The following is a 20,096-nucleotide window of genomic DNA, read 5'->3' on the forward strand; positions in this document are numbered from 1 at the left end:
TGGTGGATCCGTCTCGTTCCCCAACGGTCACGAGACTCACAAATTCACTGCCTCAATTTGAATTAAAGGCGAACAAAAACCCCGCCCCACCTCATCTCAATGCCCATCCCCATTGTCCTGCACTTAACGAACTCACAAAAACAAGAACAAACAAGAGAGACCTCCAAATCGTACTCGGAGAAATCGCGAAGAGAAGAAGAACAGAGGTGGTGAAAGGAACAGCGATCAAGAACATGGTTTCCAATATAGGCATGACGGACTCTGCTTACTTCGTGGGTAGATCGGAGATTCTTTCGTGGATCAACTCCACCCTCCATCTCACCCTCTCGAAAGTCGAGGAGGTAGGCTTGTTCCCTTTTCCCTTTCAATATTTCGCTAACCCATTTAGTACTCCAATAATTCGGTGCCATCGATTGTTGGGTTGGCAGGCGGCATCTGGTGCGATTCAGTGTCAACTCGTGGACGCCGTACATCCAGGCATTGTACCGATGCACAAGGTTAATTTTGACGCCAAGAACGAGTACGAGATGATCCAGAATTACAAGGTCCTTCAGGATGCCTTCAATAAACTCAAGATCAACAAGGTATCTTTTCAATTTCAAGGAGATTGATTGCCCTTGTGGGTTTCTAGTATTACTACCCTAGTTTCTTTACACTGCTTTCCCTACCCGTTTGATGAGTTGTAAAGTTTTATTGTAGAAAATTTTCTTGTTGCTTTCTGATTCTATGATTTTTGAATAATTTTTTATTATTCTTTTGGTGGGGTTTAGCGCATTGAGGTGAGCAAGCTTGTGAAAGGAAGGCCGCTTGACAACCTGGAGTTTATGCAGTGGATGAAGAAATACTGTGATTCTGTTAATGGTGGTGGTCTTTTAAACAGGTAATATTCTCTCATTTAACATGCGTTTAAATTTTGGCTCGTTTGTTATTCCTAATTATCTGTTCCTTTTCATTTTCCCATCTGGCATCAATTTTTTTTTTTTTTTTTGAAGAAAGAAAATGCCATTATCTTAAATGTAAAACATACCTTAGGATAATGCATGTGCACACATCGAATTGAAATATAACAAAAGTGTTGTGAAAAATCTAGGGATTGCATAGCGGAATTTAAACACAGCAAACAATGAAGAACCAAAATGGAACACTCACGCACACACACAGTATATCTGAAAGCAATAACAATTTACATAAAGATTTATGTGGTTCGGCAAAGCCTACATCCACGGGAGCAATCGGCAAGGTATTTCATTATGAAAATCACAAAGTACACAATACAATACAATACAATACAATGATCTTCCTCTCTCAGAATATACCCAGAATGTTATATTTATAAACACCACGGAGGCTTCCCTCCAAACACCCAACCGTATTAACATTCACATTCAAATTTTGAAATCATCCTCGCTGGCTAGAACAAATTAGTCGACGAATTAGGTCAATCAGTTGACGAATTTACACTCCGTATCTTTCAGTTGACAAATTAGGCCAATTCGTCGACTGATTGCTACCGCTTCATCAACACAAGTGATTTCAACTATGTTTTCTTCCTTGCTTATGCACTCCTTCAAGTATATTGTTGGGCTTTTGTGGAGCCTAGTTGTGTTCAATCTGGATGATGACCCGACCTTTCTTTAATGAGAGATTTCTATCCTAAGGCTTAGTCCATGGAGTGAAGGCTTGGGCCCGTTTTGTAGCCTGTTAGGAACCCTGTCCGCAGCATATAAAATCATTATTTTTGGGTGATTAGGGTTAAGCGGTCACACTTCGCAAGAGAGCGAGAGAGAGAGAGAGAGAGCATTGTACAGCCATACGCTGTATTTTCTTCCTAATAATAGTGAAATCCCTGCAACTCCGTGGACGTAGGCAAAATTGCCGAACCACGTAAATACTGTCTTGTGCGTGAGATTGATTTTTCTTTGGCGTGTATTCTTTCTCTATTTTGTTTCTCACAAGTTTCGGGAATTTGTTGTTAATTCCCAACAACTGGTATCAGAGCCTAGGGTTAGGTTCGAGTGGGAGCAATGGCAGAGGAAGCAGGAAAGGCGTCTGGAATAGAAAAGTTTGATGGCATAGACTTTGGATTCTGGAGGATGCAGATCGAGGATTATCTCTATGGGAAGAAGTTACATCTGCTGCTTTTAGGAGAAAAACCTGCTACTCTGAAGGACGAGGAATGGACTCTCCTTGACAGACAGGTACTGAGAGTTATAAGATTAACTCTATCTAGATCTGTTGCACACAATGTCATGAAGGAGAAGACTACAGCAGATCTAATGAAGGCTTTGTCTGGTATGTATGAAAAACCGTCAGCAAATAACAAGGTACATCTGATGAAAAAATTGTTTAACTTGAAGATGGCAGAAAATGCATCTGCAACACAACATCTAAATGAGTTTAATACTGTCACAAATCAATTATCGTCCGTAGAAATTGATTTTGATGATGAGATTTCGTGCACTGATCGTTTTGGCTTCATTGCCAAACCGTTGGGAGGCAATGAGGATGGCAGTAAGCAACTCTACTGGAAAAGAAAAACTGAAGTATAATGATATACGAGATTTAATTCTGGCTGAGGAGATTTGCAGAAGAGATGCGGGTGAAACCTCAGGATCTGGCTCTGCCCTAAATCTTGAGACAAGAGGCAGAGGTAATAACCGAAATTCAGATCGAGGTAGATCAAAATCCAGAAACTATAATCGAAACAGAAGTAAATCTAGATCTGGCCAAAAGGGACAATGCTGGAACTACGGGAAAATGGGTCACTTTAGGAGACAATGCAAAAGCCTTAAGAAGAAGAATGAGGATGACTCTGCTAATGCTGTAACAGAAGAGGTACAGGATGTACTACTTCTTGCAGTAGATAGTCCACTTGATGATTGGGTTTTGGACTCAAGAGCTTCGTTTCATACCACTTCACACCATGAAATCATACAGAATTATGTAGTAGGAGATTTTGGTAAGGTGTATTTGGATGATGGTATAGCCTTGGATGTTGTGGGTATGGGAAACGTCCGAATGTCGTTGCCCAATGGGTCTGTTTGGTTACTGGAGAAGGTACGGCATATTCCTGACCTGAGAAGGAATTTGATTTCTATTGGACAGCTTGATGATGAAGGGCATGCAATGTTGTTTGCTGGTTGCACTTGGGAGGTTACAAAGGGAGCCAGAGTATTGGCTCGTGGAAAGAAATCTGGTACTCTATACATGACCTCAAGTCCAAGAGACACAATTGCAGTTGCTGAAGCAAGTTGATACAAGTTTATGGCACCGCAGGCTTGGTCACATGAGTGAGAAAGGGATGAAGATGCTGCTGTCAAAAGGGAAACTACCAGAATTGAAGTCCGTTGATTTTGACTTGTGTGAAAGCTGCATCTTAGGAAAGCAGAAAAGGGTGAGTTTCTTGAAAAATGGCAGAACACCGAAGGCTGAAAAATTGGAGTTAGTGCACACAGATTTGTGGGGGCCTTCTCCTGTTGCATCCTTGGGGGTTCAAGGTACTACGTTACTTTCATTGATGACTCAACTAGAAAGGTATGGATTTATTTTCTAAAAAACAAATATGATGTATTTGAAACTTTTAAGAAGTGGAAGGCTATGGTTGAGATAGAGACAGGTTTGAAAGTAAAATGTTTGAGGTCGAATAATGGAGGAGAGTACATAAATGGAGGTTTCAGAGAGTATTGTGTTGCACATGGAATCATAATGGAAAAGATCATTCCTGGGACACCATAGCAGAATGGTGTGGCTGAGCGCATGAATAGAACTCTCAATGAGCGGGCTAGGAGTATGAGGTTGCATGTTGGACTACCAAAAACTTTCTGAGCTGATGCTGTCAGTACTGCAGCTTATCTGATAAACCGAGGACCTTCAGTTCCAATGGAGTTTAGACTTCCTGAAGAGGTTTGGAGTGATAAAGAGGTAAAGTTTTCTCACTTAAAAGTTTTTGGTTGTGTTTCTTATGTTCATATTGGTTCTGATGCTCGTAGTAAACTTGATGCAAAGTCCAAAATATGCTATTTCATTGGCTATTGTGATGAGAAATTTGGGTATCGATTTTGGGATGAACAAAATAGGAAGATCATCAGAAGTAGAAATGTGATATTTAACGAATAGGTCATGTATAAGGACAGGTAAACTGTAGTGTCAGATATCATAGTGATAGATCAGGAGAAATTTGAGTTTGTTAACTTAGATGAGTTGATTGAAAGTACTGTCTAGGAAAGGGGTGAAGATGATAAGGAGAATGTAGAATCACAGGAAAATCAGAATACACCTGTAGCTGCGGTCCGTAGATCTTCCAGGACCACTAGACCTACCCAGCGTTATTCACCTGTTCTAAATTATCTCCTGCTAACTGATGGTGGTGAGCCAGAGTGTTATGATGAAGCCTTGTAGGATAAAAGTTCAAGCAAGTGGGAGTTAGTCATGAAGGATGAGATGGATTCCTTGTTAGGGAATTAGACATGGGATCTGACCGAATTGCCAGTGGGGAAGAAGGCTTTGCACAACAAGTGGGTATACAGAATAAAGAACGAACATGATGATAGCAAGAGCTACAAAGCCAGATTAGTTGTCAAAGGGTTTTAGCAAAAGGATGGCATTGACTTCACAGAAGGGTTTCAGCAAAAGGAGGGCATTGACTTCACAGCAATATTTTCTCTAGTTGTGAAGATGTCGATAATTAGACTGGTACTGGGAATGGTGGCTGCAAAAAATCTACATCTTGAGCAGTTAGATGTGAAAACTTCATTCCTTCATGGTGACTTGGAGGAAGACATCTACATGATTCAGCCAGAAGGATTCATTGTCTAGGGACAAGAGAATTTAGTCCGCAAACGGATAAAAAGCTTGTATGATCTAAAACAAGCTCCAAGACAGTGGTATAAGAAATTTGATAGTTTTATGCATAAAATTGGGTTCAAGAGATGTGAAGCTGATCACTGTTGTTATGTTAAGTTCTTTGACAATTCTTTTATCATTTTACTGTTCTATGTAGATAATATGCTTATTGTAGGGTCTAGCATTGAGGAGATTAATAATCTAAAGTAGCAATTGTCAAAACAGTTTGCAATGAAGGATTTGGGAGCTGCAAAGCAAATCCTTGGAATGAGAATCATTAGAGACAAGGCTAATGGTACATTGAAGCTTTCACAGTCATAGTATGTGAAGAAAATTCTCAGCAGGTTCAACATGAATGAAGCTAAACCAGTGAGCACACCCTTGGGTAGTCTTTTCAAACTGAGCAAGGAATAGTCACCGAAGACAGAAGAAGAAAGGGACCATATGAGCGAGGTGCCCTATGCCTCAGCTCATGGCAACTTGATGTATGCTATGGTGTGTACAAGGCCAGCCATTGCACATGCAGTGGAAGTTGTGAGCAGATTCATGAGTAGGCTAGGAAAGCAGCATTGGGAGGCAGTTAAGTGGATTCTGAGATATCTAAGGGGTTCATCAGATACATGTCTTTGCTTCACAGGTACAAGTTTGGAACTGTAGGGTTATGTAGACGCCGATTTTGCTGGTGATAATGATAGTAGAAAGAGTACTACTGGGTTTTTATCTACTCTGGGTGGTACAACTATATCTTGGGCTTCAAATTTACAAAAGATTTTTACTTTGTCTGCTATAGAAGCTGAGTATGTTGCAGCAATTGAAGCTGGAAAGGAGATGATTTGGTTACATGGTTTCTTAGACGAATTGGGTAAGAAGCAGAAGATGGGCATTCTACACAGTGACAGTCAAAGTGCAATTTTTCTTGCCAAAAATTAGGCTTTTCATTCAAAGTCAAAACATATACAAACAAAATACCACTTTATCCGTTACTTTGTTGAAGATAAGCTGGTAATACTTGAGAAGATATGTGGATCTAAGAACCCTACAGACATGTTGACTAAGGGTGTTACTATTAAGAAGCTGAAGCTGTGTGCAGCTTCAGTTGGTCTTCTAGCTTGGGGACAGGAGGATGAGTTGCAGGGGATGAGGAATTGTTCATTTGGAGGACTGCAGTTGATATTGGTGATTGAACTAGTCTCCAAGTGGGAGATTTGTTGGGCTTTTGTGGAGCCTAGTTGTGTTCAATCTGGATGATGACCCGACCTTTCTTTAATGAGAGATTTCTATCCTAAGGCTTAGTCCATGTACCGCCGCACTCTGTATTTTCTTCCTGATAATAGCGAAATCCCTGCAACTCTGTGGACGTAGGCAAAAATGCCGAACCACATAAATACTGTCTTATGCGTGAGATTGATTTTTCTTTGGCGTGTATTATTTCTCTATTTTGTTTCTCACAGGTTTCGGGAATTTGTTGTTAATTCCCAACATATATGAGCCACAAAAACATAACAATCTCCACCTTGGCGAATATACGCCCTTAGGGGAACTTGAAAACATATCTCATTGCTCCACCTTGACATTGGAAAGTTAGGTTGTGTTCGTCTCCCTTCTAGCACTTGCAGACATGAAGTAAGTCTAAGCAATGATTGAACTTTTCAGTAGTAAACGACTTTGTTAAAATGTCCGCTGCGTTTTCAGATGTGTGAACCTTCTCCAATACAAGTTCACCTGAAGTACTTTTCCCAACTGTTCTCTTCTTCTCCCAGTCCCATCCACTGAACCAAATATTGTTGCTGTTGATGACCTTCTTTGTTGACGACTCTGTCTGCAAGGATCTCCTGGACATCCTTGTCTACAAACTGACTTCTGGAAATTGTCGATCTCCTTAACTGTTGTCGGTGCAGATCTGCTTCATCGGCGTGGAATGGCTTTAAGTTGCTGACGTGAGACACCGAATGGACAAGTCATCTATGGCTTTTCATCGACTCTGGTTGTTCAAGTTGATAAGATGCATGTCCCACCTTTTCGATTACCTTTATTGGACCTTCGTAGCAGCGTAAAAGCCTTTTATCTTTGCCATGAAGAAATTGAAATGTCTCTGGTGGCACTTTTACAAGAACCAGATCTCCAATTTCAAATTGTTGTGGTCATCATCGCCCTTTGTTTGCCCATTTTTTCATGTGCTTTGATGCTTTTTCTAACTGAGCTCGAGTGACTTCTATATTTTACAACCAGTTCTTTGTGAGTTGGTATACTTTCGGGAAATTTCCCCTGTATGGACCATCAAGAGTGTGCAAGAGAGTCGGTTGTTGACCTGTCACAATCTCACAAGGGCTTTTGTTAGGCCCAGAGGATTTCGTAGAATTAAAAAAAATTGTGCTGTGTCTAGTAAGGAAACCCAATTTTTCTGATTTGAGTTTACAAAATGTCGTAAGTATTCTTCCAGTATCCCATTAAAACGCTTTGTTTGACCATCTGTCTGAGGGTGATAGCTGGTGGAAAGATTAAGATTTGACCCCATCAAACGAAAAAGCTTGCCCCAAAATCCCCCAGTGAATCTTACATCCCTATCATTAATTAAGTTCTTTGGAACACCCCAATATTTCACTACATGTTTGAAGAATAGTTGAGCCGTCTTCTCTGCTGAGCATGGCTTCGAAACTGGTACAAAAGTTGCATATTTTGGACACTGATCAATTACCACCAGAATCGTGTCATACTCCTCTACTTTTGGCAATGAGGAAATGAAGTCTAAAGAGACACTCTCCCATGGCCTTGCAGTTACTAACAATGGCTCCAACAATCCTGAGGTCTTCTTTCTTTCTACCTTGCCTTGTTGAAAAATCATGCAAGTTTTGGTATAACTCACCACATCGTCTTACATATTCGGCCAATAGTACCTCTGTGTAATCAATGCATGAGTTCTTCGCCATCTGGGATGTCCAGTTCACAATGTATCATGACACTCTTTTAGTAAGGTTTTCCTTAAGTTCCTAGCTTTGGGCACGTAGGCTCTCCTGCCTTTAGTCATTATCAGCTCATCTTCTACCCAGAATTGTCATGTCTTCCCTTCTTCTATCAATTTACTCAATGTCTGCGCCTGCTGGTCTGTACTTAAATGTTCCCTGCTTTCAAGGGTAACGCCACCCTAGTAAATGACTTATGAGTTTCAGTGCTGCCAATTCAGTTTTTCTGCTTAAAGCATCAACCACTTCTTTTGTCTTCCCTGCCTTGTATTCAAAATCAAAATTGAATTCAGTTAGTTTCTCCTGCCAACAGGCTTGTTTTGAGGTTAGTCTTGGTTGTAACAAGAAGTGAGTAATTGCCACATTATCTATCTTTACCACAAATTTGGACCCCAAGAGATAGTGTCTACACACTTGAAGACAGTGTACCATAGCTAGAAGTTCCTTCTCTTGCGTTGTATAGTTCCGTTCGGCACCTGCTAATTTTCTACTTTCAAAATCAATTGGATCTCCTTCCTGCAAAAGAACTCCCCCTAATACAAAGTCTGAGGCGTCTACTTGCACTTCAAATGACTTTGTCACATCAGGAAGGGTTAGTACAGGATCTCCTACAATCTTTTTCTTTAATTCAACAAATACTGATTGGCAATCTTCTGACCACCCCCATGGTACTCCTTTTCTCAATAAATTTATTAATGACACAATTCTTCTAGAGTACCCCTCTATAAACTTCTGATAGTAGTTGGCTAGCCCCAAGAAGGATCGCAGTTCTCTAATAGATGTAGGTGCTCGCCATTCATAGATGGTTTGTACCTTTGCTGGATCCATCCGTATCTGGCCCTCTTCAATGGTATGCCCTAAGAATTTAATACGCTTTTAAGCGAAAGCATATTTCTCCCCTTTTACATGTAGCTGATTTTCTCAGAGTTTTTGAAAGACTTGCCGAAGGTGATCTTTATGTTTTGCTAAGACTATGTCATCAAGGTAGACAACTACAAATCGACCAAGGTAGTCCCGAAAAACCTGATTCATTAAAGTGTAAAAGGTAGTAGATGCATTTGTTAACCCAAAAGACATGACAAGGAATTCAAATGCTCGATACCTAGTGACACAAGTGGTCTTAGGTTCATCTCCCTCTGCAATGCGCACTTGGTGGTACCCTGATCTCAAGTCCAGTTTAGTGAAATATTTGGTTGTACTTAACTGGTCAAAAATATCAGCAATCAACGGAATGGTAAAACCTTGGGGAGTTATTCTGGGATTACCTCATTGAGTTCTTCTATCATTTCCTTAATTTTAACCAGATATTTGCCTATTTATTCATTTTCTGAAACTACTGGTAGTACCACCAAAGAAGGTTCTCCCCTATTTACTCCCTTCTTGAACTGGAGGGCTGAAAGCAAATCCCTCTCATCGAAAGTGTTGTAGGCTGTGGGAACCGCACAAGGGGTATCTCCCATTATCACTAGACAGTCTGCGGCTGGGATCAACATTGAGCGCGTCACTTTAAGAAAATCCATCCCCAATACCACATCAAAGTCATCGAGGGGTGCCATGGTGAAATCAATTGTTCCTGACCACGACCCCATTTGGCAGGCTACTTTAGGTGCCACTCCCACCTTAGTTAACGCTTCAGAATTCACTACTTTCAATTTTCCCACATCTTTGTCTACTTGTAGTTCTAACCGTTTGGCTTTTGTATCAGCAATGAAATTATGAGTGGCCCCTATATCAATCATGGCCTTGATATTCTTTCCATTCAAAAGTAGGTCCACATACATTAAGCCCTTTTCCTGAGACTTGTTTGTAACTACTTGGCGCTCCAATGCCCCCAAAAATCTCAATGCTCCCACCATATCTTGTTTTTCTCCTAGGGTTTCTGTTTCTCCTCGAAGGGCTTTTTTGGGCATTCAAAGCCTTTCGTTTGGGGCACTCCACTACTCGATGCGGTCCCATGCAAAGGAAACACAAGACCAGCGGACGATGCTCCCCACCCCATGTACATCTGCCCCTCCATGCCCTAGTCATGGGAGCTCTTCTATCTTTCCAAGGACTATTCATTTCCCTGTCCCTTCCCCCATTTGTGGGTTTGTACACCATATTGGGCCTTGAATCATTGTTGGCGAACAACGGGTAAATTCATTTTCCAGCACTATCTGAAAAATCATCCAACTATTCAGCAGCGGCGAGGGTAGAAGAGAGGTGACTAACCCCTTGTCTGCGCAATTCATTCTTCAGTCATGTCTTCAAACCCCGGAGGAATTGGAATAGCCTATCTGATTTAGACATATCTTTGATGTCCAACATTAGGGCCTGAAATTCTCGTACATAACTCCTTATTGAACCCGTCTACTGCAAATCATATACCTTGCACTGTGCCATGTATTCTACATTTTTTTGGGTAAAATTGTGCCTTCAACGCCTATTTCAATCCCTCCCAGGTATTAATGACACACCTATTGTGTTGAATATCATCCCATTTAGTTCTCCACCACAGTTTAGCATCCCCCACAAGGTATATTGTTGTAATATTCACTCAGTCTTCCTCTAGATCAACCCGTGAGCACTTGAAGTAGTGTTCCATATCATAGATGAAATTGTCTAGTTCCTTTGCATCACGGGTACCCCCAAAGCTTTTAGGTTCCGGTAGCTTTATTCGAATTCCCTCACTAGGTTTAGTTATCGGCCTTCGGGCCATCTGTGCCACCGCATTCAGTTTCATAGCCATCTCTTGCAAGTCATTCTGAACCTAGTCCATAGCACTCTGGAAGTTGCCTATCGCCTTCAGATCTTCTTTCAAAGCACTAATGGACTCCTTAACGTTCTCTGCAAGGAAATCAAAATTATCAGTCAGCACCTGTAGGGAGGCCTCAAGCTCTATTGGCTCCCCTTCTTGGGATGTTAGAGATGGCAATATGCCCTCAATATGTTCCAGCCTACTCTCAAAGGCTTCCAACTGCTTGATGTTCCTCTGGAAGACCTCAAGCTCTATTGGCCTTTTCTCCAGGGATTTTACACGTGGAATAAATTTTTCAAGTTCTGTAATTCTCTCCTCAAGTTTTGATACCCCATAAAGGCTTCCTCTAGGGTTTTTTTCGACGACCTCAAGCTCTGTTGGCACACCTTTCTCCTTTATCAATTTTGCCACCAACCCTTGTTGTTCAAAGCACGTTGTCTCCAAGGTTTCAAGTTTTGCCATATTTGTCTCAAGCGCTTCAATGCTCTCTATCTTTCCAGACTTGTTTCTCATGTTACCACTCATGGAGTTAGCACACATTGTGCTTTGATACCAACTGTCATAGACCCCCAAAATAGAACTCAAGTAAGGGTCCTGTGGTACTCGTTGAGAGCTCTCCCCCGACAAATCAGCCAATAGTCACACATTCAAGCTTGCAAGCACGAGCACCAGATAAGACTCAATACCCATGAGAAACTAGGAACGATAGGATATCACATGAGCAAAGGCATTCATATGCATGGAATCATACTAAAGCAATAAGATATATTACAGTCCAAGGCAACATAACACCATAATGAAAAGGACTGCTTGTATTATTCATATCCAAGAGAATAACCATACAAACGTTAACACAAGTAATCAAAGATTCATTATAAATCCCTGGAGAATACAATTAGAGCAGTATCTCTCTCCCCCTTTTTCCCAATTACATTGTCACTCCCTAACACCTAGCCTCACACCTTCTCCTTTTAAAACACTGTTATTATAAAGTAGTCTGCCTCTTGTCCAAACTTCCTCAACTATTTTACTATCTAGCTTCGTAGAAGGTTGCCTTAAAATAATATGGTAAGTTACATTTGCCCATAACTCTTAGGTGTGGCCCTACCAATAATCTCATACTTGTAGCTTTCTTAGGCATGGTTTTATTCATCTTCTTGGCCACCTTATTCACTTGCGGAGTCTTTTGAAAGATAATATGGTTGTGGAAAAGTATAAAAACTCATTGACTTGTACTCCAATTTTTTATTTGACATGAGACACTATATTGACTTTTCTTAGCCTCTGCCCTTCACTACTTGAATTGGAGAACACTTCTAATTTTTCCTTCATGAAGTAAACTTAAAACTTCCTAAAGTAACCATTGATGAAGTTAAAAAAGCCCTAAACTTCATTTCTTAGTAGTACCCTCGCAGCCCTTAAACATTTATGTGATCATGATCTAGAATGTCTTTGGGAGGATGCCTTGAGTTTCACCTTGTGCTATTTATAGAGAATGCAATATCGCAAAAATCAATGCTGCTTTTTAACCCCTCAACAATTTCCTCTTGTGGAGTTCCATTATACTCCTCTCGCTCATATGTCTTACACGCATATGCTAGAGCATAGTGTCAATTGTGTTAGTATCCATTATCGACCTGTTTACCCTTCATAACAACCATAGAAGTCTTTGACACCTTTAGAATTCCAGTACTAGGAAATGCTGAATGTACACAAAAAGTCTTTTCCCAAGTAACCAATATAAGACAATACCATCAAACATTTAAACTTTAATAGAACCAACTAATTACCAACTACTAATTCCAATACTAGGATAGGGATTATCAACCCAATCAAACTACTCTTTGTATAGGTAGGTAATAAATTAAAGGAGCAGTTCCAATATATAGTCTAGGTAACATAGAAAGAATTGTTACTTGAAGCAACCAACATAATTCCTTGTCATGTGAATGATGTGTCACCAACTCGCTAAGTATGATGGGTTGGTCCTTATTGTCTCTTTTTTCTAGAGGGGGCCAATTCTGTTTGTAATGTCCCTTTTGTTTGCACTTAAACGTTCAATATTCTTGGCTTTCAATTTAGGCCTCAACCCTCTACTTACCCCTCTTTACTGATCTCCCCCTCCTCTTCTCAGCCTTGGTAACGAGGCCTTTTGTTCATGGCCCTCCTTGTTAAGTTTCCTTCTATTCGACTTGGGAAACCAAAAATTTTTCAAGAGGATAGCAGTATAACACCTTATCTTTGTCTTTAATCTCTACTCCCTATTTGAGAAGAATCTAATCAAACTAATTCATATATTAATTTAAATCTCCGCTCTTAGGCATACAAAAGAACATCAGTGACTTCTTTAAAAAAAATTTGTTGGTATTGTTCTTCATCATATACAAACTCTCTAGTTCCGTCATTGACCCTTTCTTATTTTCTTTTCCATCAGGTTGAATATTACTAATTTTGCCAAACAAGACTTGATAATACTTAAGGTGATGTGTTCTAGTTCTAGTCAACCCTCTTCATCCGTCTTCTTTGGTTTCTATCTTGTTAATGCCTTAAACCTTTTTTGAACTAGCAATAGACTACAAACATTAACTAGAGGTTGAAGCTTCCTGTCCATCGAACTTGTTGAACATGCTCTTCATGACTTAGATGCAAACCCTACATGAACCAGATGCTCTATAACAAATGTTGTGAAACACACCCTAGGATCATGCATAAACACACACAACTAATTGAGAAGAAAATAGGGGGAAAAAGACAAAAAAAACCACAAAAAATGTGCTCATGTGAAAACCCCAAAATGCTCTCATGCAACCATAAAATGACACTATGATCCAAATGAAAATAATGTACCATACCATGGGTATATTAAAGGGTTATGCATGGAGGGATAACCCTTCTGTATGTGAGCTGTAACTCAGCAATTATAGCACAAAATCACTTATTTTGTAGTTTGCAACATGGAGCAATTTCAAGAAATACAAGAACTTTCCTTTTTTTTTTCTTTTCGGAACCAATGGTCTTGGAGTCCTTTTCGGTGCTCAGCAAACCAATGTTCCCTTAATTCCCACCCTCCTCCGGGTAAGTAAGTATGAGATTCAAGCACCAGACCAACAACAGACATACTTTTGCATCCTCTCTTGGTAGCCACTTTAACAAGCTGAATCTTGCCCATAGCAACCAACTCTTGTATCTTGTCATACCTGACTACAATATGTTTTGTGATATGCTGGATTGATACTATGTAGATGACACCGTGACTATAACAATGCAGATGAATAGCCTGCTATATGCCAAGTTCAATTACTAATCCTTCTAGCCACAATCACCTTTATAGTCTTTGTAACAACCATACATTTTGCCTTGCTGGTAGATAATGAATCAATGATTTGTAGCATATTCCCACAAATAGGTCTGCCCACTATAGCATAAACTATATTTCTTGTTATTTCTTGTCATCCAAGTCTCTTACATAGTTTGCATCAAAATACCCTTGATAGGGGCTGAATCTTGATTTATACCAAACTCAATATCAAAGTTCGCATTATCTCAAGTACTTGAGAACTTATTTCAAAGCTTGCTTATGCTTGTGTCTTGGATTTTCCATAAACTTGCTCACTTTATTAATTGTACCTACAAAGATCTGGATGCACACAAGTCATGGCTGCATCTAGCATCCACAGCATTGATGTATGGTACTGTGTACATCTTCCTCGCATTCTCCTTTGACCGTGGACATTGTGCTGAAGATAATTTGAAAAATTTTGTCAGTAGAGCAGACAATGGCTTAACATTACTCCTCTCTAACTCCTTTTCTACAAAGGTCTTTTTTGGGAGATTCAATGTTTTCTTTTCTTTTTTCTTTCTTTCATGTCCCTATGAATGTCCATCATGAGGATCTTCCTCTCAGCACTAAGATCCTTCATTTCATATTTTCACTCAGCGCAGTCTAAGAGATAAACATCACTCATAGTCTTTGCTGCAATCATCATATCATCAATGTATAAGAATAGGAATATCAGTGAATCTAAACTAAACACCAGTCATACTCACAGTGGATATATCTGAAATTTTTCACTTATTTACAGACTTTAAGTGGATTATCCTTTTGAACAATGTTTTAAAAGGCTCAATCAAGGCTCGCCTCAAGAGAAGGCAGGCCTAAAATGCCTTGAGGCTCAATCCAAAATGCCAAATCCCAAAAAAGCTAGCACATTACACACTAAGGCTTGCGCATTAGTACAAAAGGCACGCCTTTTGTACCTTTCTAGTTGAGGCTTACACTTTTTGGTCGTGTGAATTTCAAGTTAGATTTGTCTAGAAAATATTAACTCTATGTATATATAAAAGGAATTTCATAATTTGAATTGATTTCAAAAACTTTTGAACCTCTACCTTTCCAAAATAATTGAGAGTTATATCTTAGATCTTGAAAATAACTTGAACATTGTAATGTTATAGCTATTTGTTGTCATGATTTATGTAATGAATTAAAGGTAGCAATTTTTGAATGCCCAACAAGGAGTTTTCAAATTATATTTTATTTTTTAAACTTTTTAATTGTGATTTTGAAATATATGTAATTTATTTACATATTTTTATCAAAAAATAAAATTCTCAAAAAGCTTGCGCTCCAACGCCTTAAGGCTTATGCCTCGCCTCTTAGGGGTTAGAACGCCTTGCTTTACGCTTTCACCTTTTAAAACATTGCTTTGAATATGAACCATAACTGAATAATAAAAATTAAGTTCTTATTTCTTTGGACAGCCAGTGCTTTCACTTGTATGAATGAGTGGGTGAAATGACACATTAGCAAGTACCTTTTTTTCCTTTTTTCTTTTTTTTTTCCCTCAACCATCCTTTGGTAAAAACGTCAACAGGATTAAAAGTACGTTTTTAGTGAAAATTCTGCTTGCTTTTATTTTGAGTTGCAGCTGTATACAGCATGATTTTGAAACTAGTTCTAGTCTGATCAAAGAATCAGAATATCAGAATTATGGCATGCCAAACCTTTACAAAAGAAAATTCGGTACTTAGAGAGTTCCATACACTATTTTTCATTTTATGATTTTAAATATTACCTGCATGATCTAAGTATATGGCTTTTCTAAGAGAGTTAATGGCAATTGTCTGTAGGGTGCAAAATTTATTGATTTTGTATTGTACTAGTTGTCGCATGTTGGCAGAGGTTAACACTCGGTTTCCTTTGTGGATATAGGAACCCTGCTGAACTGCACAAAGTCTTATTTACTCTCCTATGCTTTTTTGATTTGTTATTACCTTATTAGAATTTTGGTTTGTGGCTAACAACCTAGTTCCTCACTATATAATTGTCAATTTTAGTTACAATGCATCAGAGAGGAGAGAGGTATGCAAAGGAGGGAAAGAAGTCAGCAAGAGAACAGCACCTGTGCAAACTTCTGCGAAGTCCTGTAATCCGGGCCTTAAAACACAGTCATGTCGTAACAAACGAAGAAATGAAGGTGCTACTGCAAACACTGCAAATCAACCCCCTAGGACTGCTAAACCCCCTTGTAGTTCAGTGATTGCTTATGATGAACAGGTGATCTGATTGTTATAAAAAATATATTTTTTAAACACTAATGGGACTTTAATACAGAAGTTAATGCAGATCACGGAGTTGAAATTGTCAGTGGACGGCCTTGAGAAAGAAAGGGACTTCTATTTTTCAAAGCTGAGGGATATTGAGATGATGTGCCAGCATTCTGAGATTGAACACACCCCTGTACTGTTTTGTCTACGCATATCTGGATATAATATGAATTTTTCTAGATCTTAATCAAAATTACATCCTGGATAGGGTTGTAATCTAAACATTCAACTCTTCTAACAGATTGTCCAGGCAATACAAAGGATATTGTATGCTGTAGATGACGATGCCTCTCTAGTGGCTGATGCTGAAGTTCTGATAGCACCACAGGTGGCACAGCAAGGGCCTTTGAGCCCAATTGCTGAGATGATGGAAGAGCAGTCAAGTTTGGAAACTCAGAAAAGAAAAAATATCCCATCACCTGAAGTTGATGCTGCAGCCAATACAATGTTGTCTCCAAGGCAGCGGTTGTCTAATTCCTCAGACGTTCATTTTGGTGGATCACCGCTGATGACATGCTGATGACTAGCATTTGCTGAGCAGGAAGATACTAGATTGATCAGGTTTACAACTTGTTCATTTTAAACTCTGCTTTACTCTTTCCTTTTTTTCATTGAAGTGAAGAAGTCGTTTAACCTGAAGTCATTCATTATGGCAGTATGATATTCTGCATCCATATTTGCTAGGTTTCAATACTTTCTTGTCTCTCAGTACTCTTGACATTTGTGATACAGGAGTGAAAAATAGCAGCTGATTTCTTCCATGCAAGGAACTTCCCTCACAGATGGCTGTCCTGGTATGATTTATTGTTGCCTAATCTTGTAGCACTGGCAGCTGATTTCTTCCATGTACAATTGTTATACATGTTACTCATGGTTGGGCAGTTTTTTTTTTTGAAACAGTTGTTGATAGTGGAATGATACTTAGGGTTGAGACTGTAAATGCTAGGGTCCTACAGATGGAGTCCCTCGTGTAGCCACCCATTTTGCACCCAATTACTTTTAAAAGGCTTGTGATATCATATGCTTTGGGCATTGCAGGTTGTAAATTATAATGACTGGAGATTGAAAAATGCTTAGACTTATGGTTTTTGCTATGTTAGCTTTGAAAAAAATGATCAAGAACTATATAAATCGATTCATTTGTTCACATTGTTCTCATATTTACCTCATCCCTAATCTTCATTGCAGCAACACTCCATTGGAAGGAAGGAGAATTTCTTTGTTTTATAGTGGTTAAATTCCGTGTGAATTTTATTTTTCCCCTGGTGATAATGCAACTTTCTTAAAGTAAAATTTCATGTTCTCTGTACTAGGCACAATACCTTTATATATTTGGGAAAATAAAATTTTAGAATTGTAGTCAATTTGGTATAGCCTCAATCTTGTTTCCTTGGGGAGATAATAGTATCTAGGGCCTTTCTTATTGCTTTATGGGGCTGTATACCAAGGCTGTTAGAATTGGGATCCTACATAGGATCATTGGGAGGGTCTGTAGGATTGGATTGTGGATTGTAAGATTTTACTTACGATTTAAAATAAATTAAAAATTTATATATTTGGCAATTTATGACGACTTTCAATAACATAATCCTACAAATATGGTTGTAAGTTTAAGAAATTAAAGTAAATTTTAGGAATGTAGCTACCTTGATAGCTAGGACCTAACTGGTTTTTCCTAACAATTTTGAACCTAAAAAAACAAAAAAAGAACCTAAACAGCCTAAACTGCAAAGTGCTATGTAAAGGGTAGACTATTACTAGCTCATGTATTTAATAATTATAATTAAAAAGAAAAGCAAAAAGAATGAAGAGAAGAATGAAGAAGTTGTTAATCTTAATTTAATGAACTGATGTAAATTTTTCAATTTTCATGGTTTTGTCATTAGAAAGAAGAAGAATGAGAAGAAGGAAAAAAAAAAGGAAGTGGAAGAACTTTTTGTTAGTTGCAAAGAAAAGAAGTGGAAAAAGAAAGCTATATGCTCTCTATTAGAAGAAAAAGAAAGTTATACGCTCTTTGCTTTAGGGAAAAAAGATAGGCCTTTGGCTTGTCAATAATAGAGGGGAAAAAAAGGAAGAAAGTAAAAAGAATTATAAAGATGATGCATAACTATTATAGGCTTACAACTTTAAGCTCCTAACCTAACTGTTCAACTCCCTATTTGTATTGATTTCAAAGCTCTTAGTTGACCTCTAGTGTTGTTGGAAGAAGGAACAATCCAAGCCTACTGATAGACAACTTAGGATTTGTCTATCAAGAACTCTAAACTCTCAGAGAGCTTTCAATTTTGAAGGAAAAGAGCTTTCAAGAGATGCTTAGTTGCTCTTTTGACTTGGATTGAACAAATCTTAGAACATATTCATTATGTTGCCCTAATTTGATACATTTTGCCAACTAAACAAAATTTTCTGTCTATTGCAAAAGTAAAAAATATATATTGGGCCTTTTTCATTAGAATCCTAAATAGGAAAAATTCCATTGCAAAGTTGGATAAGTAGGATTGCAAGTAGGATTAATATCCTAAGATCCTAAGATTCCAGATAAGATCCTATTGAAATCCTACTTTATTAAAATTCTACTTAAGATCTGGATTGATTAGGCAAGTATGGATCATAAGATCGTAGAATCGCACAATTTGGATCAGGATTTTGATAACCATGTTGTACACACTTTGTATGGGCATTTTTAGAACTCGTCCTACCTAAGATGGGTCTTCATTTTCTCTTCCATTCACTTCAAATACAATGACCTTCAATTCCCTTTCAAATTTTGTCTAAAGCCCTTGTTCTAAGTAGGGCAAGAGAACCAAGATCTGTATTCAGCCTAACAATAATATGCATTTAGTTAGTTTCCCCAAGATATAAGTTATTATTGCTTGCATAAAATGTTCATAAACAAATGTTTATGTTGATGATCATTACGTTATTGTGGCATGTTGATTATAGTCGTTTGAGTCTTAGAAAACCCGAAAGAAATGTGAGAAAAATATTATTTGGTTGTCAAAGAACAAAATTATAGCAAGTCAGTAGATCTCTTTCACTTTACATATTTTTAAAATTTTTCTTTTTCTAAGAAAAATCCAAACAAGATTGAGTACATTTTGTTTTTAATTGCATTTAAAATAAAGGGAGGTTTCAATGAAAAAATGATCTCAGTCATATTTTGTATTCTTTCTTCGGGACAAGCTTGAATGATGAGAAAATTTTTTTTTTTTTTTAAGAAAATAATATGTGGTACACGCATAATCAAAATGAACAAAATTTTGATTTTACACACTAATCTCTGCTTTTTTCTTAATTTTTAATCAATTCAAATGAAATTTCATCTTGAATAGTATTTGATATAGAAAAAAATATAATAAAAGATAAATTTATTTTTAATTTTTAATTTTTTTTTTTACAAACCATCATCCAAAAATTTGTACTTTTTTTTAAAAATGAATTATTGGAGATCATTTGATCTACAATGTTAGTTCTTATGCGTCATTTAGATGCTTTTTGTGATGACGGTCCAAAACCCCGACATGTTTATTGAAATTAAAACTAAAATGCTTTTTTTTTTACAAAAATAAAATAAAATCATGAAGAGCAAAGCATACAAAACTTAAGGTGAATGGATAGGATGCAAGCTATCAATGGCCATGGTCCAATCTGTTTTGGTCTTAGTTTGGTTGAAAATTTCCCACTCTGCATCCTTTTCTTGACCAAGCAATGATACCCTGAGGTCAACGAAATGAAAGGTAGCTTCTTCTATATTAAATTACTCAATGAAATATAAAAGTGGTCCATTGATGAGTTTAAGAAACAATGATATCTTTTAAAGAAAAAATATAATACCAAAAGAGTCAATTGGTCCGTCAAAGGTGATGCCAACTAAAGAAATAAGGAAATGATGGTTCTCACTTTCCCTTTCCCATCAAATAATGACGTGTGTGCACTACACATTTTAGTTG

General features: G+C 38.1%; 1 protein-coding gene across 1 annotated transcript; it reads left to right on the forward strand.

The window, feature by feature from the left end:
• The first annotated feature begins 21 nt into the window (after positions 1–21).
• LOC131162071 (microtubule-associated protein RP/EB family member 1C-like) lies at positions 22–17,293 on the forward strand. Its single transcript, XM_058118205.1, has 7 exons — positions 22–341; positions 429–584; positions 771–880; positions 15,877–16,096; positions 16,166–16,279; positions 16,388–16,707; positions 16,879–17,293. Exons 1-6 carry the CDS (start codon positions 234–236, stop codon positions 16,664–16,666), a joined length of 987 nt encoding a protein of 328 aa, XP_057974188.1. The 5' UTR covers positions 22–233; the 3' UTR covers positions 16,667–16,707; positions 16,879–17,293.
• The last annotated feature ends 2,803 nt before the right edge of the window (positions 17,294–20,096 follow it).

This window comes from Malania oleifera, chromosome 8 (assembly GCF_029873635.1).
Source record: "Malania oleifera isolate guangnan ecotype guangnan chromosome 8, ASM2987363v1, whole genome shotgun sequence".
In the NCBI taxonomy this organism is placed as follows: domain Eukaryota; kingdom Viridiplantae; phylum Streptophyta; class Magnoliopsida; order Santalales; family Ximeniaceae; genus Malania; species Malania oleifera.

What these genes read in the sequence shown, in the direction of transcription:
- LOC131162071 (XM_058118205.1), top strand. Translation starts at nt 234, where the DNA reads ATGGTTTCCAATATAGGCATGACGGACTCTGCTTACTTCGTGGGTAGA. An exon ending in ATAAACTCAAGATCAACAAG is followed by an intron (nt 585 to 770) that starts GTATCTTTTCAA and finishes GGTGGGGTTTAG; the next exon opens with CGCATTGAGGTGAGCAAGCT. An exon ending in GGTGGTGGTCTTTTAAACAG is followed by an intron (nt 881 to 15,876) that starts GTAATATTCTCT and finishes TGTCAATTTTAG; the next exon opens with TTACAATGCATCAGAGAGGA.